The sequence below is a fragment of the Carcharhinus amblyrhynchos genome, chromosome 2 (genome assembly GCF_965287045.1).
Source record: "Carcharhinus amblyrhynchos chromosome 2, sCarAmb.v2.hapA, whole genome shotgun sequence".
In the NCBI taxonomy this organism is placed as follows: Eukaryota; Metazoa; Chordata; class Chondrichthyes; order Carcharhiniformes; family Carcharhinidae; genus Carcharhinus; species Carcharhinus amblyrhynchos.
In genome coordinates this window covers 9,211,834-9,236,877 of record NC_137325.1, presented here as the reverse complement: position 1 = coordinate 9,236,877, position 25,044 = coordinate 9,211,834, and the positions used below count along the sequence as shown (strand labels likewise).

At 42.9% G+C, this 25,044-nt stretch overlaps 1 protein-coding gene across 2 annotated transcripts in view; it reads right to left on the bottom strand.

Annotated features, from left to right (window-relative positions):
• The window catches only part of trak1a (trafficking protein, kinesin binding 1a), a 110,840-nt gene that overhangs the window by 4,174 nt on the left and 81,622 nt on the right, over positions 1 to 25,044 (bottom strand). For both annotated transcript variants that reach the window (XM_080201900.1, XM_080201901.1), the window contains 7 exons: positions 23,324 to 23,398; positions 22,091 to 22,228; positions 19,770 to 19,846; positions 15,471 to 15,710; positions 11,202 to 11,521; positions 7,057 to 7,377; positions 3,897 to 3,999 (listed from right to left, as the gene is read on the bottom strand). In XM_080201900.1, coding sequence (XP_080058026.1) covers positions 3,897 to 3,999; positions 7,057 to 7,377; positions 11,202 to 11,521; positions 15,471 to 15,710; positions 19,770 to 19,846; positions 22,091 to 22,228; positions 23,324 to 23,398 — 1,274 coding nt within the window. The remainder of the gene's footprint in view (positions 1 to 3,896; positions 4,000 to 7,056; positions 7,378 to 11,201; positions 11,522 to 15,470; positions 15,711 to 19,769; positions 19,847 to 22,090; positions 22,229 to 23,323; positions 23,399 to 25,044) is intronic.

Genomic DNA, 25,044 nt, shown 5'->3' with positions numbered 1-25,044 from the left:
CCCCATCTACTCTGTCTACACCCCTCATGAATCTGGAGCAACTCTATCAAATCTTTGGGGAAGCTAGCTATGAAATCTGTCCCATCGCCCCATTCACTGGCACAATGACCACACTGGCCAGGATGTATTTGTGCTGCTCATCCGGCTTCTGTAGTCACTACACACATTTCTACATTTATTTATAAACATTATATTATTTTGATGCGCTCCTGTTATTTTGTTGAATAATTAAACTGACTCGCATCTTATAATGACTTTAATCAGGTAATTGAGGTGGGCCTGTTAGGATATGAACTCTCTGATCAGGGAACATCTTGCTTTGTATTTAACCAGGAACGTCAGTTCCTCTGGCACTCGTAGTGCCAACTGCTAACTGAAAGCACTTTATGTTGTTGTCAGACTGGTAAATAAAGAGATTTTGGTGAAGGGACTTCTGCCTCCAAGGACTTACTACACCTTACCTATGTCCCTCATTATTTTCTAAACCTCTGTACAGTCCCCCAGCATCCTCCTACATTCCAGGGCAAAAAGTCCCAGCGTATCCAGCTTGTCCTTATAATTCTAACCTTCCAGTCCTGGTAACATCCTCATAAATCTTTTTTGAATTCTTTCCAGTTTTATAACATCCTTCCTATAGCAGGGAGACCAGAAATGTATGCAGTACTCAAAATGAAGCTTTCACTAATGTCTTGCACAATTGTAACATGCAAACTAATGCAAATTTAGCAAACTGTTAGGAACATTGATGTGCAAAGACTTCTGCAGTGCAAACACTGCCTCAACCTATGTAACACGGCCAGCGCACAAAATAATTGGCCTATTTTCCTCATAGAGAGATAATTGATTCAAGTGTGACTTCTGGATGTAAAAGCATCCCATCACTGCTACTTCAAGCTGAAAGCACTCTCAGCAAAGTCAATGCTGCATCAATTAACACATGAAAGCATCTGGAGAGACATCTGGTTAGGAGCTGGGATTGGAGCTTAGAAGGATCAGATTAAGATGATCAATTATTCCATGTGCCGCAATGGCTTTTGTGCTGCTGGGGCGTTGAAGGGCTACTATTGGAAGAACAATGAACAAAGAAAAGTACAGCACAGGAACAGGCCCTTCAGCCCTCCAAGTCCCTGCTAATCATGATGCTCTAACTAAACATGAATAGGGTGTGAATATCTCTCTATTTCCTTCCTATTCATGTACCCATCCTAATATACCTGCTTCCATCACCTCCGCTGGCAGCATGAAAAACCACTCTGAAAAACTTCCTCCGCACATCTCCCTTAAAACTTTCCCCCTCTCACCTCAAACCTCTTCTCCTTGTAACTGACACTTCCGCCCTGGGAAAAATCCTCTGACTAGTCACCCTTTCTTTGCCTCTCGTAATTTTGTTATCCTCGACCTCCGTCTTTCCAGTGAAAACAATCCTAGTTTATTCCACCTCTCCTCTCGGTCAACACCCTCACAACCAGGCGACATCTTGGCGGACCTTCTGTGCACCCTCTCCAAAGCTCTTGTGCCCTTCATGGGTAGTGCGGTGATCAGAACAGCACGCAATACTGCAAATGAGGCCTTATCAAGGTTTTGGGCGGCATGGTGGCACAGTGGTTAACACTGCTGCCTCGCAGCGCCAGGGACCCAAGTTCAATTCCGGCCTCAGTCACTGTCTGTGTGGTGTCTGCACTTTCTCCCTGAGTCTATGGGGGTTTCTTCCGGGTGCTCCGGTTTCCTCCCACAGTCCAAAGATGTGCGGGTTAGGTTGATTGGCCGTGCTAAATTGATCCTAGTACCAGGGGGATTAGCATGGTAAACGTGTGGGATTACAGGAATAAACCCTGGGTGGGATTATGGTCAGTATAAACTCGTTGGCCAAATGGCCTCTTTCTGCACTGGAGAGATTCTATGATTTATGTAGCTGCAACATGATTTCCCAACTCTTGTACTCAATACCCCAGCCAATGAGGGCAAGCATGCCATATGCCTTCCTAATCACATTGGTCATCTTGTTGCCACTTTTAGGGAACTGTGGACCTGCACGCTCAGATCCCTGGAAGAACAGGGGACTAACAAAAATTTGAAGAGGAACACAGATGGGCTAATATTGTGGCGTTCTGCATCATCGTCCTTGTGGACTCACAAATGGGTAAATCGTACTTGAGTTGTAGAAGAAATAGGCCTGATGAGGTGAACACCTCTTGCCTCTGACACGCTTTCCTATGTTTTATTTCCATTAGTGGAAAACAGACAAACAATGTCTTACTAATCATAATTCCAAATCTTCAAAAAAAAAACAAGGCAACTTTCATTAATGCTGTTCACTTTGATAACAAGATAGGTGAGAAAGTTAAATGGGGAAGAGAGCTACTCTAGCCCCCTGTGTACATTGAAAACTGGATTCGCTTGTCACCTCATTTTTCCTCCATAATTTTCATTTTGCTTCCAATAATAATAAAATCAAACAGCAGACAACTGTTAACTTGACACCCTTGTGCTTGACAAAACAATGGTTAGAGATAGTGCAGCAGTCCACTATTCGGTTAGATTTGCTAAAGTTTCCACATTCCGGCATTCCTCACTTTCACCTCTACGGGGCCAGCTTCGACATCACTGGCAGTGTATCTCACCCTAGTGGGTCAGCCTTTGCCCTACACTCCCCTCAAATGCGATGGCATACTGCAACTCCATCGTCCTCCTCAGACCTGTGGAAAATCATTTGTCGTTAAAAGAATGGCTCACTGCATTTTGCTGCCAACAAGCGGTTACTATTTTGTGCTGTGCCAACTGATAGAAGTTTTCCAACTCATCCCATCGACCGAATCACATACCCATAATGGAAGTGTGCTCTCTCTCAGTCAATTAGCACAGCAGTGTTGGGACCTCAAGTCAGGCTGATACATACTTATAAACCCTAACATCAGCCTAATTGGGGCCTATAAATGAACTAATATCTGGGTGCCTCTGGGGCACACTTACTGATGTTTCCTAGTGTTAAAACATAGTTAAAAATTGATATCCAGGTACCGGATTCCGTATTCAGGAAGCACAGGACTGCTTGTGTACTGGAATTGAGGATTTTAGGTCCTAGGCTTATAATGCATAAAATAAAGTAAAAAAGAATTGTATCCAAATTGTTATCCAGGCCGTCATCTTAGAATGTAGCTTTTTTTTGGGTCCTTTCAGATTTGGGACACTGGACCAGGGGTTCGGTATCTGTACGTGACTGATAACATTTGGACAGAGATCCAAGTTCATTAGTCTCGTTTCTAGGGGAAGAAACAAAGATCTGTCTTGAAAAATAAGGTGTGCTCAATCTCTAAAAATCAATATTAAAGGAAAATAAGAATGAGTATTAAAGCAAAAAAAAAAAAATGGGGCTTTACAAATCCCGTGGCTTGTTTAAACAATGCAAACTCCATCAAATTATTCCAGGAATTATATCTACTGGTCCCTTCACAGTACACTTGGGTTTGCCACAGGGATTCCATACAGGCTTTGCATTGTGGTAATAATGGATAATTGGAGCAGTTCATAAATTTGTTTTGAAATTTAGACCATGTCAAACCTGAACTTAACAAGAAATAATTCTATCAACTCAATGACTTTAAAATAAGTGTTCGCCTCCCCACTTGATTCTACATAAACTGAATCGAAATTATCAGTAATTAAGGTACTTTGTTTAAAATAAATCATCTTCAACAAAACAACCAGAATCCTGTTGTGGTCCCTGTCTAGATTTTAACCTGACAAAAGGTAAGGAGGCAAGATTTTACAAGGCAGAAGCACCTCTGTGATTGCTCCCAACACAAGCAGCACTAATCTCTCATGCCACATTAAAAGGGGGGGAAAAAAAGAGTCAAGTTGAAATCAGCACACTAATGTGCGAAAGGCCCTGCACTTACCTTGAAGTGACTTGAGCAAGTTCATCAGAGGGGTGAAGAATGCGGCAGGTTGTGAAGGTAAAGGTGGAGCTGGTGTGAGACATACATTTACCAGGATAGTGAACTGAAGTAAGTGGATGAAGGGAGGGGGGGGGGGAAAAAGAGAAACAGCAGAAAATACACACATCAGCAGCTATAGCAGCAAAAACAACAAAGCTATTAATCAACATTTGACAAAGTCAACATCAGATTATATAACCCTTCCCAGACCAGCCATCCAACTTGCTCCAAATTTAAGTGACCGAAAATTCTCAAACTGTTTTGTTCTTATATCTGCATGCACTTTTAAAGTTTTCTCCATTTTGTGGTCTGACTGGAGTGGGAAGGGAATAAAGCATTCATTTCTGATTTCATTGTAATATCCCAAATCAGCATGCCAGGAAAGGATCTGCTTGGAAGTTGCTGAAACTGATTGAATAAATACACTTGAATATAACCCTGCCACGATTGTACAACCTACTCTGGAATTGATGGAGGTGAACCTCATCTTCACTACCCTTCAGAGTTGCATCAAAGAATTGTCACATAAGAAAAGAACTTAAACGTTCCTGTACAATAAAGCTGATACTCTGTCTAAGACATATTTAAATATCGTTGGATCAAAACTGTGACAGAGTTTCCTTAAATAATACTTAACAAGTTATAGCAATAGCTTTGGCTTCCCACACGTTCAAATTTATTTGCAATTTGGACAGCAAGGAAAAGTTGATTTGATTGTGAGCTGCAGTGGGAACAATATCGCCCTTACTTCTTGAAGAGCCAGTGCCATCCAATTTTTAAATGTGTTTGTAAATGCAGTATGACGTGAAGATGCCGGCACTGGATGGGGTGGGCACAGTAAGAAGTCTCACAACACCAAGGTTAAAGTCCAACAGGTTTATTTAGAGTCACAAGATTTCAGAGCTTTGCTCCTTCATCAGGTGAAAAGGGAGGTTCACAAACATGGCCGTGTTTGTGAGCCCATCTCCCCACTCACCTGATGAAGGAGCAGTGCTCCGAAAGCTCGTGATTCCAAATGAACCTACTGGACTTTAACCTGGTGTTGAGACTTCTTACTGTAAATGCAATAGATTTACCCTACTATTTTAAGTTTAAAGTTTGCTAGTCACAAGTAGACTTACATTAACACTGCAATGAAGTTACTGTGAAAATCCCATAGTTGCCACACTCTGGCGCCTGTTCGGGTACAGAGGGACAATTTAACATGGTCAACGCATCTAACCAGTACGTGTTTCGGACCGTGGGAGGAAATCGGAGCACCCGGAGAAAACCCACACAGATACGGGGAGAATGTGGAAACTCCCTACATAAAGTGACTTAAGTAGGAATCGAACCCAGGTCCCTGGCACTGTGAAGCAGCGGTGCTAACCACTGTGCCACCATGTCATTCTGATTTATCCAAATGGTTTAGATTGTTCCTTTCTTTTTAAAAAAAAGCATGGTTTAGCCTAACATGTGTTTTTAAAAAGTGCATTTTACCAGGAATATTCTATCATTTGGTGGGTTAGCCTTGCAGTTATAACTAAGGAACATAGGACTTAGAACAAGAGGAGACTACTTGGCTTTTTCAGCTTTCTCCACCATGCAATAGGACCATGGCTGATCTGGTTGTGGTTTCAACTCTACTTAACCCCTGACAACCTTGTCTATCAAAAACTTGTCAAACTCTGCTTTGTATCAATTCAATGATGCAGATGCGATAGGAATTAAATCATAAAGGAATGAGTCATGTATTAAAGGAAATAATAGATTAAAAGAAATCTATGCAACCCTTGAGAGAATTTTACAAAGCTCCAGAGAAAGCTAGCAGCGGAAGACAGAGTGAAACCCATAATCCTTAAGCTGGCAAAGATCATCATTAATTATTGCATCGGTTGTGGGGGGTAGAATCCCAACAATAGCCAAAGCTATGTTGCCACGCATTACTTGTTACATATCAGCAGTTATGCTTAAAAGGAATTCTATACATTCTGACTTGTATGAAATTCTTTGAAACACATCCACCCTAATGAATCTGATTTGAGGAAAATAATTACCAGTACAATGTAGTCATTAAATGGGAAGACGAGGTTTAAGAAATGGTCTTGCCCTTCGCCCCTTAATTTTATTTCCTCCTTTTTGGAAGTGACTAATGTAGGGACACAATTACTACAATCGCTGGCCAATACCCATCAGTAGTACATCCTTATTGGAAACTGCGCAACAGTTTTAACAACTGTAAGTGAGGCTGAGCAAGGCCAGACCAGGGATGCCTGAATCCCAGTCTATCATGAATTAGCTGAACTCAGTGGCAGCGGTGTTAGGTTCAATGGTCCACACTGACCCAATAAAATCGCTCACTCAGGCAGTGGACACTTTCACCTTTGTAACAAACTCACAGATTAAGATAATCAGTTCCGTGCAACTGAACTAAAGGATATTTGGTGAAGTGGTATTGTGTGAAACAGCTACATACCTTCTTGAACTGCACGCCAGATAAGGAACTAGTTATCCCTTGATGACCCCCCCACACTTTGACCTACATGCATGCTTTGGCCATCACATTGATAATGTCCAATGGGGAGCAACTTGTAAGGGATTTGTTATGTGCAACATGCAAGAGAGAATATAAATAGCATTGAGTTCAATGATGGCAGCAAACCTTCGAGTGGTTAGGAGATTATACAACCTCCTAGACACAGTTTAACCACCTTTTCAAGCTCAAGATTCCAATTTAACGAACACTCCTGCTGGGTGCTACACCCCAGAAAAAATCCACAAGTGGACAACAGCTAAAGAGTGAATGGGAACAGTCTGAGGAATGAAAATGTATCAGAAAAATTCCAAGTGGGATGGGGATTAAATCATAAGATTTAATTTGACTGAAAGTAAGGTGCATTATTTGAAAGGCACTTTCCAAGAACTAGTGATAAAAATAGAATTGTAAACGAGAACTTTTAACAGAAAGAGAAGGAATAGCCTTTCCTGTGCTACATTATCATTTAAATCTGAAACAAAGCTGTGAAGATGTGCACCACTTAGTAAGACATATTAATAGGTGTTATTTCAATGTGAACTAAATCCTCTAACATTTAGTATCCTGTCAAATGGTAATTTCACGTGACAGGAGATGCTCCCTCACCAGAAGCCTCATCACCGTCCGCTGACTCCTTTGAATCCACGGTGTTTGGCTGACACTGCACCACTAACGTCTCGCTGCGTGACACAGGTGCATTCGACCTCTCACCTGAGGTCTGCCTGTGCTGCGCCGGGGTTGAGGTAGCTAGGCCCCGGAAGGACGGGTCACCGGGTTCATCTTCTTCGTAGTCCGTTAGGTGGTACACCTGCTCAGTGTCCAGCTCCAGAGGCCTGAAGCCCTTGGTGACAACGCCGGGCCGAGGGTCAAGGATTCCTCCCAAGTTTGGCTGGGCCAGTTGCTGCCAGTGGTGCAAAGTCACAGAACCTGTTGGCACAAATGCATCCAATTTACGTATAGAATAAGGTGACTGTTAAATGTAAAGTTTATTAAAAGCAATGATTAATGAAGCGATGGGATTAAATGGTTAGACTGCCACTCATGCATGCCTACTTACTGCGCTTTCATGCTACTGTCAGCACCTCACTGGCAAAACTTTTCAAATATGCCATGCTCAGCTTACCACACTAACTCGGCTGCTTTTAGTAAAGCTAGATATATTTTTTAAATTAATTTGGTAGAATATTCTGATGGAAAACAAGAAAATACTGGAAGTCTTCCTCTGCCCCACTGAATTGCTACAACCCAAAATATTTTACCATCCCAAAACATTTTATTAAACTTTTAAGAGGCAAGCATGCTATTTATTATTGCTACACATTGGAGATTACAATGTATAATTTCAGTTTTTCAATTATAATGATTGAAACTTGTTTCCTTCTTTCAAGATTAGAAGGATTTCAGTTTAGAAGGATGAGGGGGTGGGGGGGTGGGATCTTACTGAAACTTACAGGATACTGGGAGGCCTGACCTGAGCAGACATGATGAGGATGTTTCCACTAGTAGGAAAAACTAGAACCAGAGGGCGCAACCTGAGGCTAAAGGGATGATCCTTTAAAACAGAGATGACGGGGGGGGGATTTCTTCAGCCAAAGAGTGGTGAATCTGTGGAACTCTGTCCCAGAAGGCTGTGGAGGCCAGGTCATGGAGTGTCTTTAAGACAGAGACAGATAGGTTCTTGATTCGTACGGGATCAGGGATTATGGGGAAAAGGCAGGAAAATGGGGATGAGAAAAATGTTAGCCACGAATGAACGGCAGAGCAGACACGATGGGCCGAGTGGCCTAATTCTGCAGCTATGTCTCATGATGCTTTAGCAATCTCCAATCATTAGATGATATTTTAGTATTAGTTTTTTTAGGACAAAAATTAGTATGAAGCAGTTAACAATGCAAAGTTATAGAATAAACACTTAAAGTGATACTTAAGTCAAATTCAAGAAAAGCTTTCCATGTACAAACAAATGTCTTTAGCAAGTAAACCCTCTGATAATGGTGGGTATTGCTGCAGACAGATGTATCCAATTCCAGTTGGAGGAGTCAGCATTGCACTTGCTGTTAAAGAGAAACTTAATCCGTCTGCACATGCAACACTAGCCTCTTAAAAGATATTTGCTGGCTTCCTTTCGATCGATCGCTCAGACAGAAGGTCAAATTCAGGGAGTCAGAAAGCTTTTTTACTTCTGTCTTCCACCTTGCTCCCACTGCCCAGCCTCTTTTTGCCCAACATAGTGATTCTCACTGGGATGTTTTCCTCGCGGGCACTGACAGCCTTCCAGTACATCCCTAGCAATCGCGCCTCATATCTGAGCCTGGATGCTTTCAGCAAAGGTCGCCGCATAGAGCCTGCAGCCACAGAAACCAATTACAGCACTCGAAGCTCTGTCACGGCTGAGGTGGGCTGAGTCAGCACAAAGCAGGGCTAGAAACTGCAGCTGTCTCGGTTGATGTGTCTTAGTACATTTAGCAAGCAGTGAATCTAGCCTCGGGTCCATGGGAGCTTGTTAAGAGGCTGCATCAAAAACTTACACTTCTGCTGGTGTGCATTGTCAATAAATCCATTCTTAAACATGAGAATAATGCTGTATCTGTGATGAACAATATGATATATTGCCATGGAAAGCAAGAGCATTTTAGAAACACAAATCTAAAAGTAGTTTTAAATCTGTGAGAGAGAAACAACCAATTTCACCAATCGTTACCCATTTACAAATTAGTTCCAAGAAAGCATTACCAGAAATCATGTTCATATATCGCATTGCAAAGGAAATTCAGGCAACCAAAGACTATGAGGTGTGCTTTCTGGTATAAACACCCAATTGTTTTGCATTCAATCACCTGTGTCTGTGGTTGTAAAAAAGGCTAGGGTCAGATTATAAGCTGCACCTTCCTTCATTGCACAAACGCTACAGTCAGAGTGAATGTCAAAGATACAGATTTCAAACATTCCCCATTACAATTCTATCAATACTATGTCTCCAACCATTGACTGAATAATGCCCTTTGCGACGGACTAAGTACACCAAATACTAGGATATAAGCAGTACCTCGACACATCCCACGGAATAATAGTCACCATGCTCCATTTTATCGTTCAAGTTATTAGTGCATAGAATTGGTCCTGCTCTCAGCAAGCCTGATCTTAAATAGGGTTTTATCCATTCTTACCAGCTCGATATTGTACGGATCCATGGCATTCTGACCCAAAGGCAAACTACACCAACGATTACCATTAAATATTTAAAAAAGGGTTTGGGGCAGGAACTAAACACATGAGAAAAAAGTGCACCTTCCCTATCAAAATCCTAACCACACTTAATAAAAAATAGATGCTTCTACACATCCATACATAATTCAATAGCTGAATCTGTTGAAAGCCTAACTCCACTAGCGCCAATGGGATTTGCGCGCACACACACACACACAATGCTTAAAGTCTACAGTGCAAAAAATGTCAAAACCATGATTTGTGGCAGAAAAAAAAGGAAGGAAAAGAACAGAAATGAGAGACAGAAACCCAAAGCAGAAGACAGAAATTCAACGCAATTTTTATTTGAAATAAGAAAGAATGAATAAATGAATGAAGGGACACTATATCTTGACCACCCTCACTGACAGATAGTTAAAAAGGTTGAGGAGAATAAAACAAGGTTGTTTGTGTCTCAAATAATAACAAAGGTATCTTTCAAAATAAATACATTTACTGAACTAAGCTAAAGGCAAAAATACTACGGATGCTGGAATTTGATACAGATACAGTAAATGCTGGAAAGTCTCAGCAGGTCTGACAGCATCTGTGGAGACAGAAGAGAGCCAATGTTTTGAGTCTGGATGACTCTCTGTCAGAGCTGAAGGCAAAGAAAATCAGGCAAGGTTTATACTATAAGAGTGGGGGACAGTGTAATGGGACAAAAGAAATAAAATCTTTATCATTACCATTTACATTCTCTTTGTCCAATTATAGCCCCTTCCCCCCACCCTACCCTCGGAGTACAAATCTTATCCAATTTTCTTTGCCTTCGCTTTTTTAAAGTTTTTATTAGTATCACAAGTAAGGCTTACATTCACACTGCGATGAAGTTACCGTGAGAATCCCCCAGTTGCCACACTTTGGTGCCTGTTTGGGCTCACTGAGAAAGAATTTAGCACGGCCAATGCACCTAACCTGCACATCTTTCAGACTGTGGGAGGAAACCCACACAGACACGGGGAGAATGTGCAGACTCTGCACAAACAATGACCCAAGTTGGGAATCAAACCCACTGGCACTGAGGCAGCAGTGCTAACCACTGTGCCACCCTGACTCGAAACATTGGCTCCAACCGAATTGAGCTGTTCTTTCAAGGATTCGAAACGCAAGGGAGTAAGATCCAGAAACACTCCTTCGTACTGAACCCATTGAGTGCTAAATTTCCTTTGCAGGTTTTATGAACATGATGCTGTTGATTGGTTAATTAAGAGTAGTGAAAGATTTAGGACAAACAACAAATGGTATTTTAACCAACGTGGCTGATGGCGGTTTCTTTAATGTTAAAAAATTTGGTGCGTTTTCCATCAATGGCAAAGCACTGTGACAATTCTCAAGAGGGTCAAAGGCAGGATTATTTCAAAGGACCTCAAACAAACACCGCGGCTGGCTATCTCTGAAATAGAAAGAATACTTGGTACAAAGGGCTCCGGATTTTTTATGGTGCATTAGAGACCATAGGGTGTCGAAGACCAGGACATAAAGAGGGCGTTGCTTCGCATCACCTTCCAAGGGCTTCACAATCTGCAGTTTCTCTGGCAGGTATGACCGGCTGCTGAAAGACATTCCTGAAAACCTTGTGAAGTCTGATATTCCAGAGAGGTTGGTTCCTAAAGACATGATGCTCTCCGTCGGCGTCGCAGACCCGCTCGAGATTTCCCCCTTTTCCGCCAGCTCTTGCAGCTTCCGCTCCCGTTCGTCCTCGAAAAACCTCCGTTCGCAGAGGTAGTTCTCTCGTCTGAGAGAGAGGCGTCGGAGAGCTGCCTGCAAGTCCCTAGAGCCAGGGGTCCCTGGCTGCCCTAGCTTCTTGTCTTTGTCCTCGTTTCTGAAATGGAAGAGCAAAATAAAGCCAATATGGTCAGTCTCTCCATTGTCAACACCAGCCTGGCATCCATTTAAAAATCCTAGTTGTGTGTTAGCGGAATAATTCACAGAGCAACGGTTAGTGTAAATCTTCCTTCCAACACCTTAACACCTGGAACCTGAATCCAGCACACAATCACCATGATCCTATTGAATGGGAGAACAGACTCGATGGGCTGAATGGTCTACTCCAGCTCCCCTAACCCATCCTGAGCATGCTTGCCCATCACTGCAGTACCTGCGACTGGTGTTTTCACCCAGGTATAAGAGGAGACATCCCTTCCAGTTGTGTGGGATATGGCGATCACGATCCATGTGAGAAACTAATGCAACGTGCTAGGTCGACGCAAAATTTAAAAAAAGGCTCATTAAACGGGTTGTGTTGGACGAACACTGCTCTAACAGCCCTCTCTTTTTATCCATCAGTGAACAGCAGCCACTCTTTCGTCAACGTCAGACTAATGTCACTGGCCAGCAAGTGTCATAGATTCATAAACAGTGCAGAAGAAGTAGGCTATTTGGCCCATCAAGACAGCACCAATCACAATCCCACCCAACCATAACCACACTTACTTACCCTGCTTGACCCCTGACACTCAGAGAGAATTTAAGAGTAGAAAAAGAAAATTACAGCACAGGAACATCCCTTCAGCCCCTCCAGGCCTGCGTCGACCATGCTGCCCGTAAAACTAAACTAAAACCCCCTACCATTTCGCAGACCATATCCCAGCACCCTCTGTGTAAAGAAACTTGATTCTTACATCTCCTTTAAACCTTGCCCCTTGCACTTTAAACTTATGCCCTGAAGTGATTGACTCTTCCACTCTGGGAAAAAGCTTCTGACTATCCACTCTGCCCATGCCCCTCATAATCTTGTAGACTTCTATCAGGTCACCCCTCAACCCCCATCATTCCACTGAGAACAAACCAAGTTTCTCCAATCTTTCCTCATAGCTAATGCCCTCCCTACCAGGCAACATCCTGGTAAATCTTTTCTGTACCATCTCCAAAGCCTCCACATCCTTCTGGAAGAGTGACGACCAGAATTGAACACTATATTCCAAGTGCGGGCTAACTAAATTTCTAAAAAGCTGCAACATGACTTGCCAGTTTTTAAACTCAATTCCCCAGCTGACGAAGGCAAACATGCCGTATGCCTTCTTGATTACCTTCTCCACCTGCATTGCCACTTTCAGTGACCTGTGAACCTGTACAACTAGATCCCTCTGCCTATCAATATTCTTAAGGGCTCTGCAATTTTCTATATATTTCCCATTTATACAAGATCTTCCAAAATGCATTACCTCACATTTCTCTAGAATAAACTCCATCTGCCATCTCTCTGCCCAAGTCTCCAACCGATCTATATCCTGCTGTATCCTCCAACTAACCTCATCATTATTTACAATTCCACCAACCTTGTGGCCATTTAGCATGGCCAATCAACCTAACCCACACGTCTTCGGAGTGCAGGAGGAAACCCGCGCAGATATGGGGAAAACATGCAGACTCCGTACAGAGAGTCACCCGAGGCCGGAATTAAACCCGGGTCTCTGGTGCTGAGAGGCAGCAGTGCTAATAACCGTGCCACTGTCAGCCAGTGCAGTTACAGCCACGTGCTGGCAATCAAATGATGCAACTATTTTACTAAAAGGATCAGTTCCAAAATTTCACAAGCACAGGACACAAATGAGTGAGTGAAATACTGCTCAAGGCAGGAGAAAGTGATTTGTACGAACAAGCGAACGGGGGAGGGGAAGTATTCACTTCACTATTTAATTGGTGCTAATTAATTGAATAATTGAACATTAAAACTCTGTGCAAGTGCACCATCTCAGTGTCTGCATGTCAAAACTAAAGGCATGTTCAAGTCATAGATTGGTTGGGTACCGAAGGAGACCAATCAGCCCATCAATCCATGCTAGCTCTTTCAAAGTACATTCCAGTTAGTCCCACTCTCCCACCCTCAGTTCCTTCTCCAGTCCCCAAGCTTTTTCTCCTTCAAACATCCATACAATTCCCATTTGAGGAATAATACTGGATCGATATTTACCATCCTATCAGACAGCGCCTTCCAAATCCTGACCACTCGCTGCATAACAGAAGCCTCTTTCTAGTGTCTCAAAAGCAAAATATTGTGGATTCTGGAAAATCAGAATAAAAGAAGAAAATCCTGGGGATACTCTGCAGGTCAGGCAGCATTGGTGAACAGGGAAACAGAGTTAACACTTCAGCTCACAACAGATTGGCAGAAACATTAACTGTTTCTCTCGCCCATCCTGCTTCAAGCTTCCAGGATTTTCTGCTTTTATCTCCTCACATCGTCTCTGGCTATTTTGCAGACCACTTTATATCTGTCCCCTTATTATCAGCAAGCCTTCAGCCATGGTGATAATGGTGACTGCCTCAATTTACTTGATCTGAACCGTTCATGAGTTCAAGCACCTCTTACCAAATCTCCTCTTCGCCTTCTCTGCTTTATGGAGAACAACCTCAGATTCTCCAGTCTGCCCATAAAATGGCTGCTCTTTATCACTGGAACCATTTTAGGAAGTCTCTTCGTACTGTTCCAAAGCATTCACAGTCTGAGCCCTGGATTGAACACTGAACTTTGTACTATATAAAGGTTTGGCTTAACTTCCTGGCTTTTGTGCTCCTGTTTCTAAACATAAATCCATTATTAACGTCTTGTTTATTCATTTGTGGGACAATGGCATTGCTGGCTGGCCAGTTTTTATTGCCCATCCCTATTGACCGAGGCACTTGAGAATCAGCCACATTGCTGTGGCTCTAGAAAGGAAAGGACGACCAGGAAAGGACAACAGATTTCCTTCCCTAAAGGTCATTACTGAACCTGATGGGTTTTTCTGACAATCGGCAATAGCTTCATGGTCAACAGTAGATCCTTAATTCCAGATTTTTTTTTTTATTGAATTCAAATTCCACCATCTGCTGTGGTGGGGTTAGAACCCAGGTCCCCAGAACATTAGCTGGGTTTCTGGATTAATAGTGTAGCGACAATACCACTAGGCCATCGCCATTGACTGCTTTGTTAATTTGTGTTTCCACCTTCAAAGACCCATGCAGAAGAATCCCTCTCTGACTCTCCTTGGATGCCAATAAGATTATACTTTTAAATTCTGCCAAGATCTCAGTTCCCACCAATCAGCATGGACACTGTGGTTTATTTACTTTTCAAACTTCCAATTTACCAGCAGGAGAGATTCTCTGTCAGCAAGTGGGGGGTGATAGGTTATCGGAGGTGGGCGAGATGCAGATTTGATGTTACTATCAGATCAGCTGTGATATTATCAAAGGCAGAGCAGGATTGAGGGGCTGAGTGGCCTACGCCTTGCTCACATGTTCAGCATGTTGTGGCTTACATTAAACAAACTCCTGTCTCTCACTTCTACAATTCCAAACATGTCTGGCCTCTGCCCTCCGGGAAGCAGTGACTATTATTGGGACACAACAGTGTTGCAATTTCTTGTTACTCGGGAATAATCGGCAATGAAAATGGAGACAACAGACTTAAAATTGGGTATTTAGACTGAATGTAATGTCGTTAGGAGTGCGATAGAGCACAGGTCTGATGTAACATTGTCTACTTTCCTAATGGAAAACCTCAACTGCAGACAACATCTAATGAACAAATCACAAATTATCTAGATAATCTGTTAAATTGAATTTGACACAACAATCATCACCACTGATGGCATCGCCTTCTGTAAAACTCCAATTTAACGGAATATAAATCAAATTGTTTTATGGTGATATGCTGGATATGGCTCACTCACACAAGTCTGTAGCCCATCACGTCTCTGAAACAACTAAGAGGAGACCCAATTCCTTTCACTTTGAAACGATCTGAGCCGAGAAAGAAAACGTGGATCACAGTCTAATTCTCTTACCCCATTTCGGATGATTCGGTCTCTAAAATGATGCTGTTGGTCTTGTTGTCTATGACGATGTTAGTGACGTCACTACCATAGAAGCTAGACCGGGGAGTGCTGACACAGCTGGAGAAGGCAGAGTTCATCGCAGAGGACTGGTTCGATCCTGGGATGTTCATTGGTGACGGCGCCTGGGATCTTTGTCTGACAGCCTGGTTGACTGAGCGCACGGTTTCAAACACCCGCTTCTGCTGATGTCTGCAGGAACAGTGAGGTTGTTAACAGCCTAATCGCTTGGCACACATGCACAGAACGTGCTGAGCCCACACTGTGGTGCAAATTCTCTACACACAGTCACTGTCACCCACCACCCCCTCCTGCTCCTTCACTGGCAACTAACCCACAAATCAATTTACAACAGTAATATGACGTGAAGGCAAGATTTGTCTCAAGTTAGGCATGACACCTTAAAAGCTTTTAATGGTATATTTTTTTCCAACAAAATAAAATGCATTGTTGTTATCAGCAGATGTCTTTTTTATTCCAGGCAACATTTCAACTGGTTTTTGTTTTGTTTTATTCCAATATTTAAATAATTTCCCATTCAATTTTGTTTCAAGGACAGTTAGAGTCATAGGTTTACAGTATGGAAACAGGCCCTTCGGTCCAACTTGTCCATGCCGCCCCTTTTCTTCGAATGACTAAGCTCGTCCCAATTGCTCACATTTGGCCCATACCCCTCAATACCAATCTTACCCACTTAACTGTCTAAACACTTTTTAAAAGACAAAACAGCCTCTACCACCGACTCTGGCAGCTCGTTCTAGATACTCACCACCCTGTGAGTGAAAAAATTGCCCCCCGGATCCTTTTGTATCTCTCCCCTCTCACCTTAAATCCATGTCCTCTAATTTTAGATTCCCCCTACCTTTGGGAAAGGATATTGACTACCTAGCCGATCTGTGCCCCTCATTATTTTATAGACCTCTATAAGATCATCCCTAGGCCTCCTACGCTCCAGAATCTATCCAGCCTCTCGTTATAACTCAGAGTTAAACTCCAAACTGAAGTAGTAATGCCTTTGAAGAGCAGGGTCATGAAGAAGAGACTTGCATTTATAAAGCATCTCTTGTGACTGCATGTTTCAAAAGAGAAATGTTCCTACTTTAAGATGAATAGATAGGCAACACTGGAGATGGGAATGAATGCAAGAGAACATAGTTTCCTTCAGCCAATAAGCACACCTTCAAAAACAATTGCATTAATTGAAATATCACATCACAGCTCATGCAAATCATACAGCAAAGAACTCTGATGCTTGCTCCAAGCAGAGTCAAGATTTCACTGTATTCAAAGCTAAACAAATTACAGATCTGTTTATACAAACATGTTCACTACAAACACAAGGAAGTATGGAAACAGAGTCATACCAGACCACACTAGATATTAGTGCAGTGACCTTGGGTATCAAATTCTACTGACTGGAAACACATCGCTTAATGATGCTACTTCCAAATTTTTTGTTTATTATCCGTTCATGGGATGTGGGCATTACTGGCTGGGCCAGCACATTGCCCATCCTCGAGGGCAGTTAAGAGTCAACCACATTGCATGGCTCTGGAGCCACATATGGGCCAGACTAGGGTAAGGACATTAGATTTCCTTCCCTAAAGGACATTAATGAACCAACAATCGACATTAGACTTTGATTCAAGATTACTTAATTCAAACTTCAGCAAGTGCTGTGGTGGGATTCCAATCCAAGTCCCCAGAGCAGTACCCTGGGTTTCTGGATTGCTAGTCCAGCGACAATAGAACTACACCACTGTCTCCCCTGTTAATGCACATGGATGCAGTGAATTATGCAAACTAGGTGACGTATGCAACTCTCTGTAAACAACAATTTAATTGAGTAACTAGGGTCAGAAGGTTTATATACACTCTACACTTGCACCTGTAAATGAAATAAAACACTGGTACAATTCACCACATTTCCTCTTCCAGCTACCTGCAAGATAAGAACTCTGGACGGGATTTTATAGCCTCACTCAGGTGAGACCGGAAACTCCCACCCAAGATTAACAAAAATTTCCAGTGTTGGACCCTCGCCTGCTCCGATTCCGCAACAGGTGAGGGATGGAGTTCCAGCCTTTGTCTTTTCCTTATTCTTTCACAGAACCTGGGCATTGCTGACCCAGCCATTGTCCTCGAGTTGGTGGTGAGCTACCTTCTTGAACTGCTGCAGTCCACTAGGTGTAGATACATCCACTTTCCTTTTTGGGAGGAAGTTCCAGGAGTTTGACCCAGAGACAAGGAGGAATGGTGTCATAGCTCCAAGTCAGGAAGTTCTGCAGCTTGAAAGGGGGAACTTCTAGGTGGTGGTGCTCCCATGTATCTACTGCCTTTGACCCAGGCAGTAGAAATTGCAGGTTTCGGAGGTGCTGTTAAAGAAGCCTTGGTGGACTCCTGCTGTGTATCTTGTAGACAACACATACATGTTTACAATAGAGGATGCCAATAAAGCAGGCTTTTTTTACCCCCCCGTTCATTCATGGGACGTGGTTGTCACTGGCTGGGCCAGCATTTATTGCCCTCCCCTAATTACCTGAGAGGTTTGCCTGGGCAATTTCAGAGTTAACCTTATTGTAGTCACATGTAGGCCAGGCAAGGATGGCAGATTTCCTTCCCAAAAGGACATTAATGAATGAGATAGGGTTTTATGGCAATTGGCAAACTTCATGGGCATTTTTGGCCTTTAAGTTCAGTTTTGTATTCAAATTTCACCATCTGCTATGGTGGGGTTTGAACCCAAGTGGGGTGCCCAGTGCAGCAATCTAAGTCTCTGGATTACTAGTCAAGTAACTGTATCACTACACCAAATTGCTACTTTGTCCTGGATGGGGTCGAGTTTCTTGAGTGCTATTGGACCTATTCAGCCAGGCAAGCGGAGAATATTCCATCACATTCCTGGCTTTTGCCTTGTAGATGGTGGACTGGCTTTGGAGTCAGGAGATGAGTGAATTGCCAGGAGTGTGATGGAATACTCTTCATTTGCCTGGATGAGTTGCAGCTCCAATAACACTCAAGCTTGACAACATCAAGGATAAAGCAACCCACTTGACTGTTACCCGTTCCACAAACATTCACTCCCTCTACCACCAACTAATAGTGGCTGCAATGTGCATCGTCTAGAACATACGAACATAAGAAATAGGAGCAGGAGTAGGCCATCTGGCCCTTCGAGCCTGCCCCGCCATTCAATAAGATCATGGCTGATCTGTCATGGCTCAGTTCCACATTCCCACCCTCTCCCCATAACCCTTAATCCCCTCTCTTATCAAAAACCCATCAACCCGCGTCTTAAAAATATTTAGCGAGGTACATAAGAAATAGGAGCAGGAGTAGGCCATCTGGCCCTTCGAGCCTGCCCCGCCATTCAATAAGATCATGGCTGATCTGCGAGATGTATTGCAGGAACTCATCAAGATTCTTTCAGCAGCACCTTCCAAAGCCAAGACCACTACCACCTGGAAGGACAAGAGCAGCAGATACCAGGAAAGGCCACCAAGTTCCCCTCCAAGCCACTTACCATCTTGACTTGGAAATACATCTGCCATCTCTTCAACGTCACTGGATCAAAATCCTGGAACTCCCTAACAGCACTCTGGTTGAACCTACACCAGATGGATTTGTGGCAGTTTAAGCAAGTGGCTCACCACCACCTTCTCAAGAATAACTAGGGATGGAAAATAAATACAGGGCTCGGCAGCAATGTGCACACTCCAGAAATGAATAAAAAAAATAGACAGCTGAGAGTGGGCAATGAGATGGCAGAAGGTGTTTAATGTCAGGAAGTGTGAAGTTATTCACCTTGGTTGTAAGATTGGAAAAAAAAATCAGAATTTTGTGTACAGCGAGACCCTTTTAAATGTTGGTGTTTGGAGATATCTGGATGGCTTTGTATAAGAAACAAGTTAGCTTAGAGGTACAGCCAGCAACCAGGAAGGCAAATGACACGTTGGTCATTAGTATAAGGGGGTTGAAATACAAGAGTTAGGAATGTAATATAATTGAAACTACTTAGCAAAATATAAATATCTTAAGTCAAGCTTAATTAGAGTTAGGGATTGCTTCAAAAATACTTAGCTTAATAAATCAATGGCAGCACACTGAACTATACACAATTCTAGGAACTAATACTAGAGAGTAACAATAACAAACGGAAGTGACTTCAGATGAAGGTTGACCAGGTAGAGGTTGAAGAGGACATTTTTCTGACAACCAAGCAAAGTTAAATGTTACATTTTCAGGACATACTTTTGCTCCTGTGCTGGTGAATTGTCCATCTGCAGTTCTTTGCGCATCGTCCCTTCAATTTCAGCTGCTAAAGAATCCTGTTGAATAAAAACAAAAAGGAATCACTTGTGAGGTGAGCACTGGGCTAAATAAACTGGCACCAAGCAATACTATCTTCCATATTCCCACTCCCTCCCAGTTCAAGTTGGCAAACAATGCCAATATTTTGCTTTCCAATGACAGAAAAGGTTTAAAAAGATATATTTCCAGGCTAGGAAAATAGATCATTAACAATTTCCTGTTGTAACTAGGTGTTGACATGCTAGACAGATAGGTGAGAAAATGCAACATCATCGTCACCCTCAGTTGCTCTTTAGACCCATATTTGCTTAACAGCTTACTTTAAACCAAAGTCTTTCACCTCAAAAGCAGCATATTTTAAAAAATTGTCTTGGGAAAAATCGAGATTCCTCAATTAATATCCCATAATTCTTTAAACATTGATGATATGAAATCGTTGAGCTTTTGAAACTATGAAGGGACTTTCAGGGTAAGGCTTTCAATAATGGGCAGCACAGTGGTTAGCACTGCAGCCTCAGAGCACCAGGGACCCGGGTTCAATTCTGGGCTCGGGTGACTGTGTGGAGTTTGCACATTCTCCCCATGTCTGTGTGGGTTTCCTCTGGGTGTTCTGGCTTTCTCCCACACTCCAAAGAAGTGCGGGTTAGATGGATTGGCCATGCTAAATTGCCCCTTAGCGTCCCAAGTGTAGGTTCAGTGGACTGACCATGCTAAATGTGTGGGCCTGGGCGAGATGTTCTTTTGGAGAGTCAGTGCAGACCCCATGGGCCAAATGACCACCTTCTGCATTGTAGGGATTCGATGAGTTCAAAAGCACCAGATACAGAGGTGTTTTTCTGCAGGCAGAGTACAGCTGAACCAACGCAAAATGACTGCAACGCAGTAACGCACCAGACACTAAATCCCAAATTTCTATCAAACATTCTGGCCTGTGATACTTGCATTAAGCTTTACAGCAGCAGAAACTCTGTACATTACTGGGTTCAGTACATGTGCAATAAGGTGGGAGCTTGACAAACGAGGTCCAAACTAAGTTGTTGACAGTCTGGCTCGTTTATTCTGTAATCCTGAAGCAGATTTTGGTGGTTTCACTAACGTCTGGAACATTAAAAAAGTTAGATGATGTGCTGACAATCTGGGCTTTATTTAGCTATTTATTAACTTACACAGAGCAACAAGTTTGCAAAGCTAACCTATCCTGAACAGTCCAGAGAAGGTTCACTAGGTTGATCCTGGGGGGGGATTTTCTTATGAGGAGAGGTCGAGTAGTTGAGCCTGTATTCATTGAGGTTTAGAAGAATGAGAGGCAACCTTATTGAGACATATCAGATTCTCAGGGAGATTGACAGCATCAAGTAGATACTGAGAGGTTGTTTCCCCTTGTGGGAGTGTCTAGGACCAGACAGCATAAAGTCAGACTAAGGGGGTTACTCACTGAAGACAGAGATTAGGAGGAATTTCTTCTCTGAGAGTAGTGAATCTATGGAATTCTTTACCACAGAGGGCTGTACAGGCTGGGTCGTTAAGTATGTTCAAGGCTGAGATCTTTAATCAGTAAGGGAATTGAGGATTATAGAACCATAGAACATTACAGCACAGAAACAGGCCTTTTGGCCCTTCTTGGCTGTGCCGAACCATTTTTCTGCCTAGTCCCACTGACTTTCACCTGGACTATATCCCTCCACACCCCTCTCATCCATGCACTTCTCCAAGTTATGGGGAATACGGCTGGAAAGTGGAGTTGAGGATGATCATATCGGATCTCATTTCGCGACACAGCAGGCTCGATGGGCCAAATGGCCTACTTTGGCTCCTTCGTCTTACGGTCTTAATTATATTGAACAGTAAAGTCCAGTTCTCAAGCAAAATTCAAATGCATAACTTCAGACTGCCAGACCCCATTTGTCTTAAACAAAGGCACTAATAAACTGTCACATCCAAAATCCAACTCATGGATATGGGAAGAGGAGATGTTGGTGCGGACGTCAAGTGACTTTGTCTCGAGATGTCTTTGGCATAATTTGGAATAGCTATATCTGCATTTGAACCTCTAAACACATTAACAACATTTTGGTTTCAGCACTTCTGATTGTTAGGTGGTGAGCGGTCAGATTTCTTCTGGACACTGAGCCAGACGAAAGCTAACAATCCATTAGACCAATGGAAGCCTTGAATGAAACGAGCACTCGAAGGTGCCAACATCAAAACAGATTGTTGTGAAAACGGACGATGATGCGTTGTTACTGCCGGTGTATGTTTACCAAAGGGAAGAGGCCCAGTGAGTGGTAGCGCCGCGGTGTGCTGTTTGGCATGGTCTTGTTACGCAGGTTTTTAATCTCCTCCTGTGCTTCATGCAGCATCTCCATACACTCGGCATATTTGTCCTCCAGCTCCCGCAACTGCAGACAAAAACATACACATCCTAAAGTCTCACACACTCTCACTGGGGCTCCAGGATTTTGCAATGACACCGCTACCGTAATTAGAAATGAATGTTTAGAAAGTTATTTTGGAGTAAACTTTATTTTCCCTTGGATGGACACTAATTACCAAGTAATGGAGTTACGATTGTGTGGAAACGCAGAGTGTTGCAGCACACAATTAGAAGTATCTACAACCTATTCTTTTCTGAATGAATAGAATTTAAAGAATCCTGGATGGTCTCTAATTACGGTCTTCCCCACAAACGGGGGAATATTTGAAAGAATAGAAGCATATGAGAAAAGAGCAAAGGCAGCAGGGTGGATGGATGTTGAGAGCCGCCAGAATCTACTGATGGCCATTGTCAATTGTTGAAAAAACCCATCTGGATCCCTATCGAATCTGTATATGGTTTGCTTTATTAATGCAAAAGCTTCAGTTTAAGATACTTCTCCCTGTGCAATTATATTTAACTTGACCACATTTTAAAACTCAGAAGGCACGCTGGATTAGCTCGAACACTGACTGCATTTCCAAAACTACAATGCAAGCAAAAGTAGGCCTCTTTATAAGCAAATGCTTTTCATAAACAACATCTGCGAGGCCACAAGACAAGGATGGATATATTGTGGAACTGCGAGTTCAGCTAGCAGTCTGTTTTCGTGGCCTGTTAAGTGTGTTTGGAATTCTGCTTTGATCAATACAGAACGGCCAAAAAAAAGCCATTTACTCTCTCTCTCTCTCTCTCTCCAGTTTCTCACTTTTTTGTTTGCTTTTGTAACGATCTAATTTTAAGCTCTGTTCAACAAAAAAAAAATTCATTGCATAAGTGCCGCCTTCACCTATTCAGAGGAATGAATAGACCCTACAATCACTAACGTCCTTTAGGGAGGGAAATCTGCCATCCTTACTAGGTCTGGCCTACATGTGACTCCAGAGCCACAGCAATATGATTGACTCTCAACTGCCATCCCAGGGCAGCTAGGGATGGGCAATAAGTGCTGGCCAGCCAGCAACACCCACGTCCCACAAATCAGTAAAAATAAAATTACTTCATTGAGCTCGTGACTTACCTCAGCTGTGAGCTGCCGTTGGGCATCTTTAGCTGCACTCAAATGTTGAGTAAGTTCCTCATTTTCTACCGCATACTGCAGGAAAAACAAGCCTCCATGAGTATGATCACAGATACAACCTGCTTCAGATAACCGTAGCACCCTCTCGCTAGAGCTCAACTGTTACTTTGTAAGGTCCCATACTTTGTTGTTTGAATATATACAACAGGCAAGCTTAAGATCTATGGAATATGGTTAAGGAGACACATTGAAACTAGAAGCAGGAGTAGGCCATTTGGCCCTTCGGGCCAGCTCCGCCATTCATTTTGATCATGGCTGATCATCAGATTCAATAAAAGCAAATTACTGCAGATGCTGGAATCTGAAACCAAAAGAGAAAATGCTGGAAAATCTCAGCAGGTCTGGCAGCATCTGCAAGGAGGGAAAAGAGCTGACATTTCCAATCCAGACTGGACTTGAAACATCAGCTCTTTTCTCTCCTTACAGACGCTGCCAGACCTGCTGAGATTTTCCAGCATTCTCCCTTTTGGCATCAGATTCAATATCCTGATTCTGCTCCCCCTCCCACCGTCCAATATTCCTTAATCCCTTTAGCCCCAAAAGCTAAGGATGGATCTGCTGATATCAAGTTTCAAAGGGCCTCCATCAGGCTACATTTTCAACCTGAAATGACAAACAACTCTCGTACAGGGATTCATTTCCTCTGCCAATCGTGGTTGTAAATGCCTAGCAGTACAGAACAGGAATGCCTCCTGCTAATTTTTGCCCCCAGGGAAGAACTTTTCGACCTCCTTGTCTGACTTGGACAACATGCCTTACATTCTCAGTCAATTCTATTCCAAGATGGAACTGATGGCTTTGGAGAAGGGAGCACTGCTTCCTTAGGAGTAGGAAGGGACAGGGAACTATTACAATCCCTGCTCGAGATGTTGTGGACTCTGAAATCTAGTCCCAAAGGGGCAGACAGGCTGGCTCCTTTAAACACTACAATGTCCCACTCTGCTCAACCTTGTGGTCTTAGTAAACTAGCAATTAGCGCTGAATTATGGCAAGTTCTAACTTGTGGCTTCACCTCCAAGTGGAAACTCAATATTTGTTTCTGACTAGCAGAAACAGTTCGGATTCTTTTAGTTTGGGCTGAGCTCTGGAGGTGAAAGGCAATGTTCCAAACCATTACAACAAGTCTCCTCATCATGCAACTAGCTGTAAACCGCGAGGCATCCAGTGCTTCTTCACCATAGGATACATTCACTGCTTTGATATTGAAAGGGTTAAAATTCTTTATTCTATTTGCACCTAAAGGGCAATATTTGGTCCATACTCAAAGATGTTACAAAGAACTATTAAACCAACCTATAAGATAAGAAATTTGGCCCCTCAGGTCTATTGTGTTATTGAATAAGATTCTGTTGATCTGATTAAGTCAATTTTTCTTCCAGCATTCCCCCTCCACCCTCCCATAACCCTCAATGTCAAATTTCTCTCTTTGCATATATATCCTGATATATGCAATTTTTAAATAGGGGTGGCATGATGGCACAGTGGTTAGCAATGCAGCTCCACAGCTCCAGGGACCCTCGGGTTCGATTCCCGGTTTGGGTGACAGCGTGGAGTTTGCACGTTCTCCCCGTATCTGCGTGGATTTCTTCCGGGTGCTTCGGTTTCCTCCCACGGTCCAAAAGGTGGGCAGGTTAGGTGCATTGACCATGCTAAATTGCTCC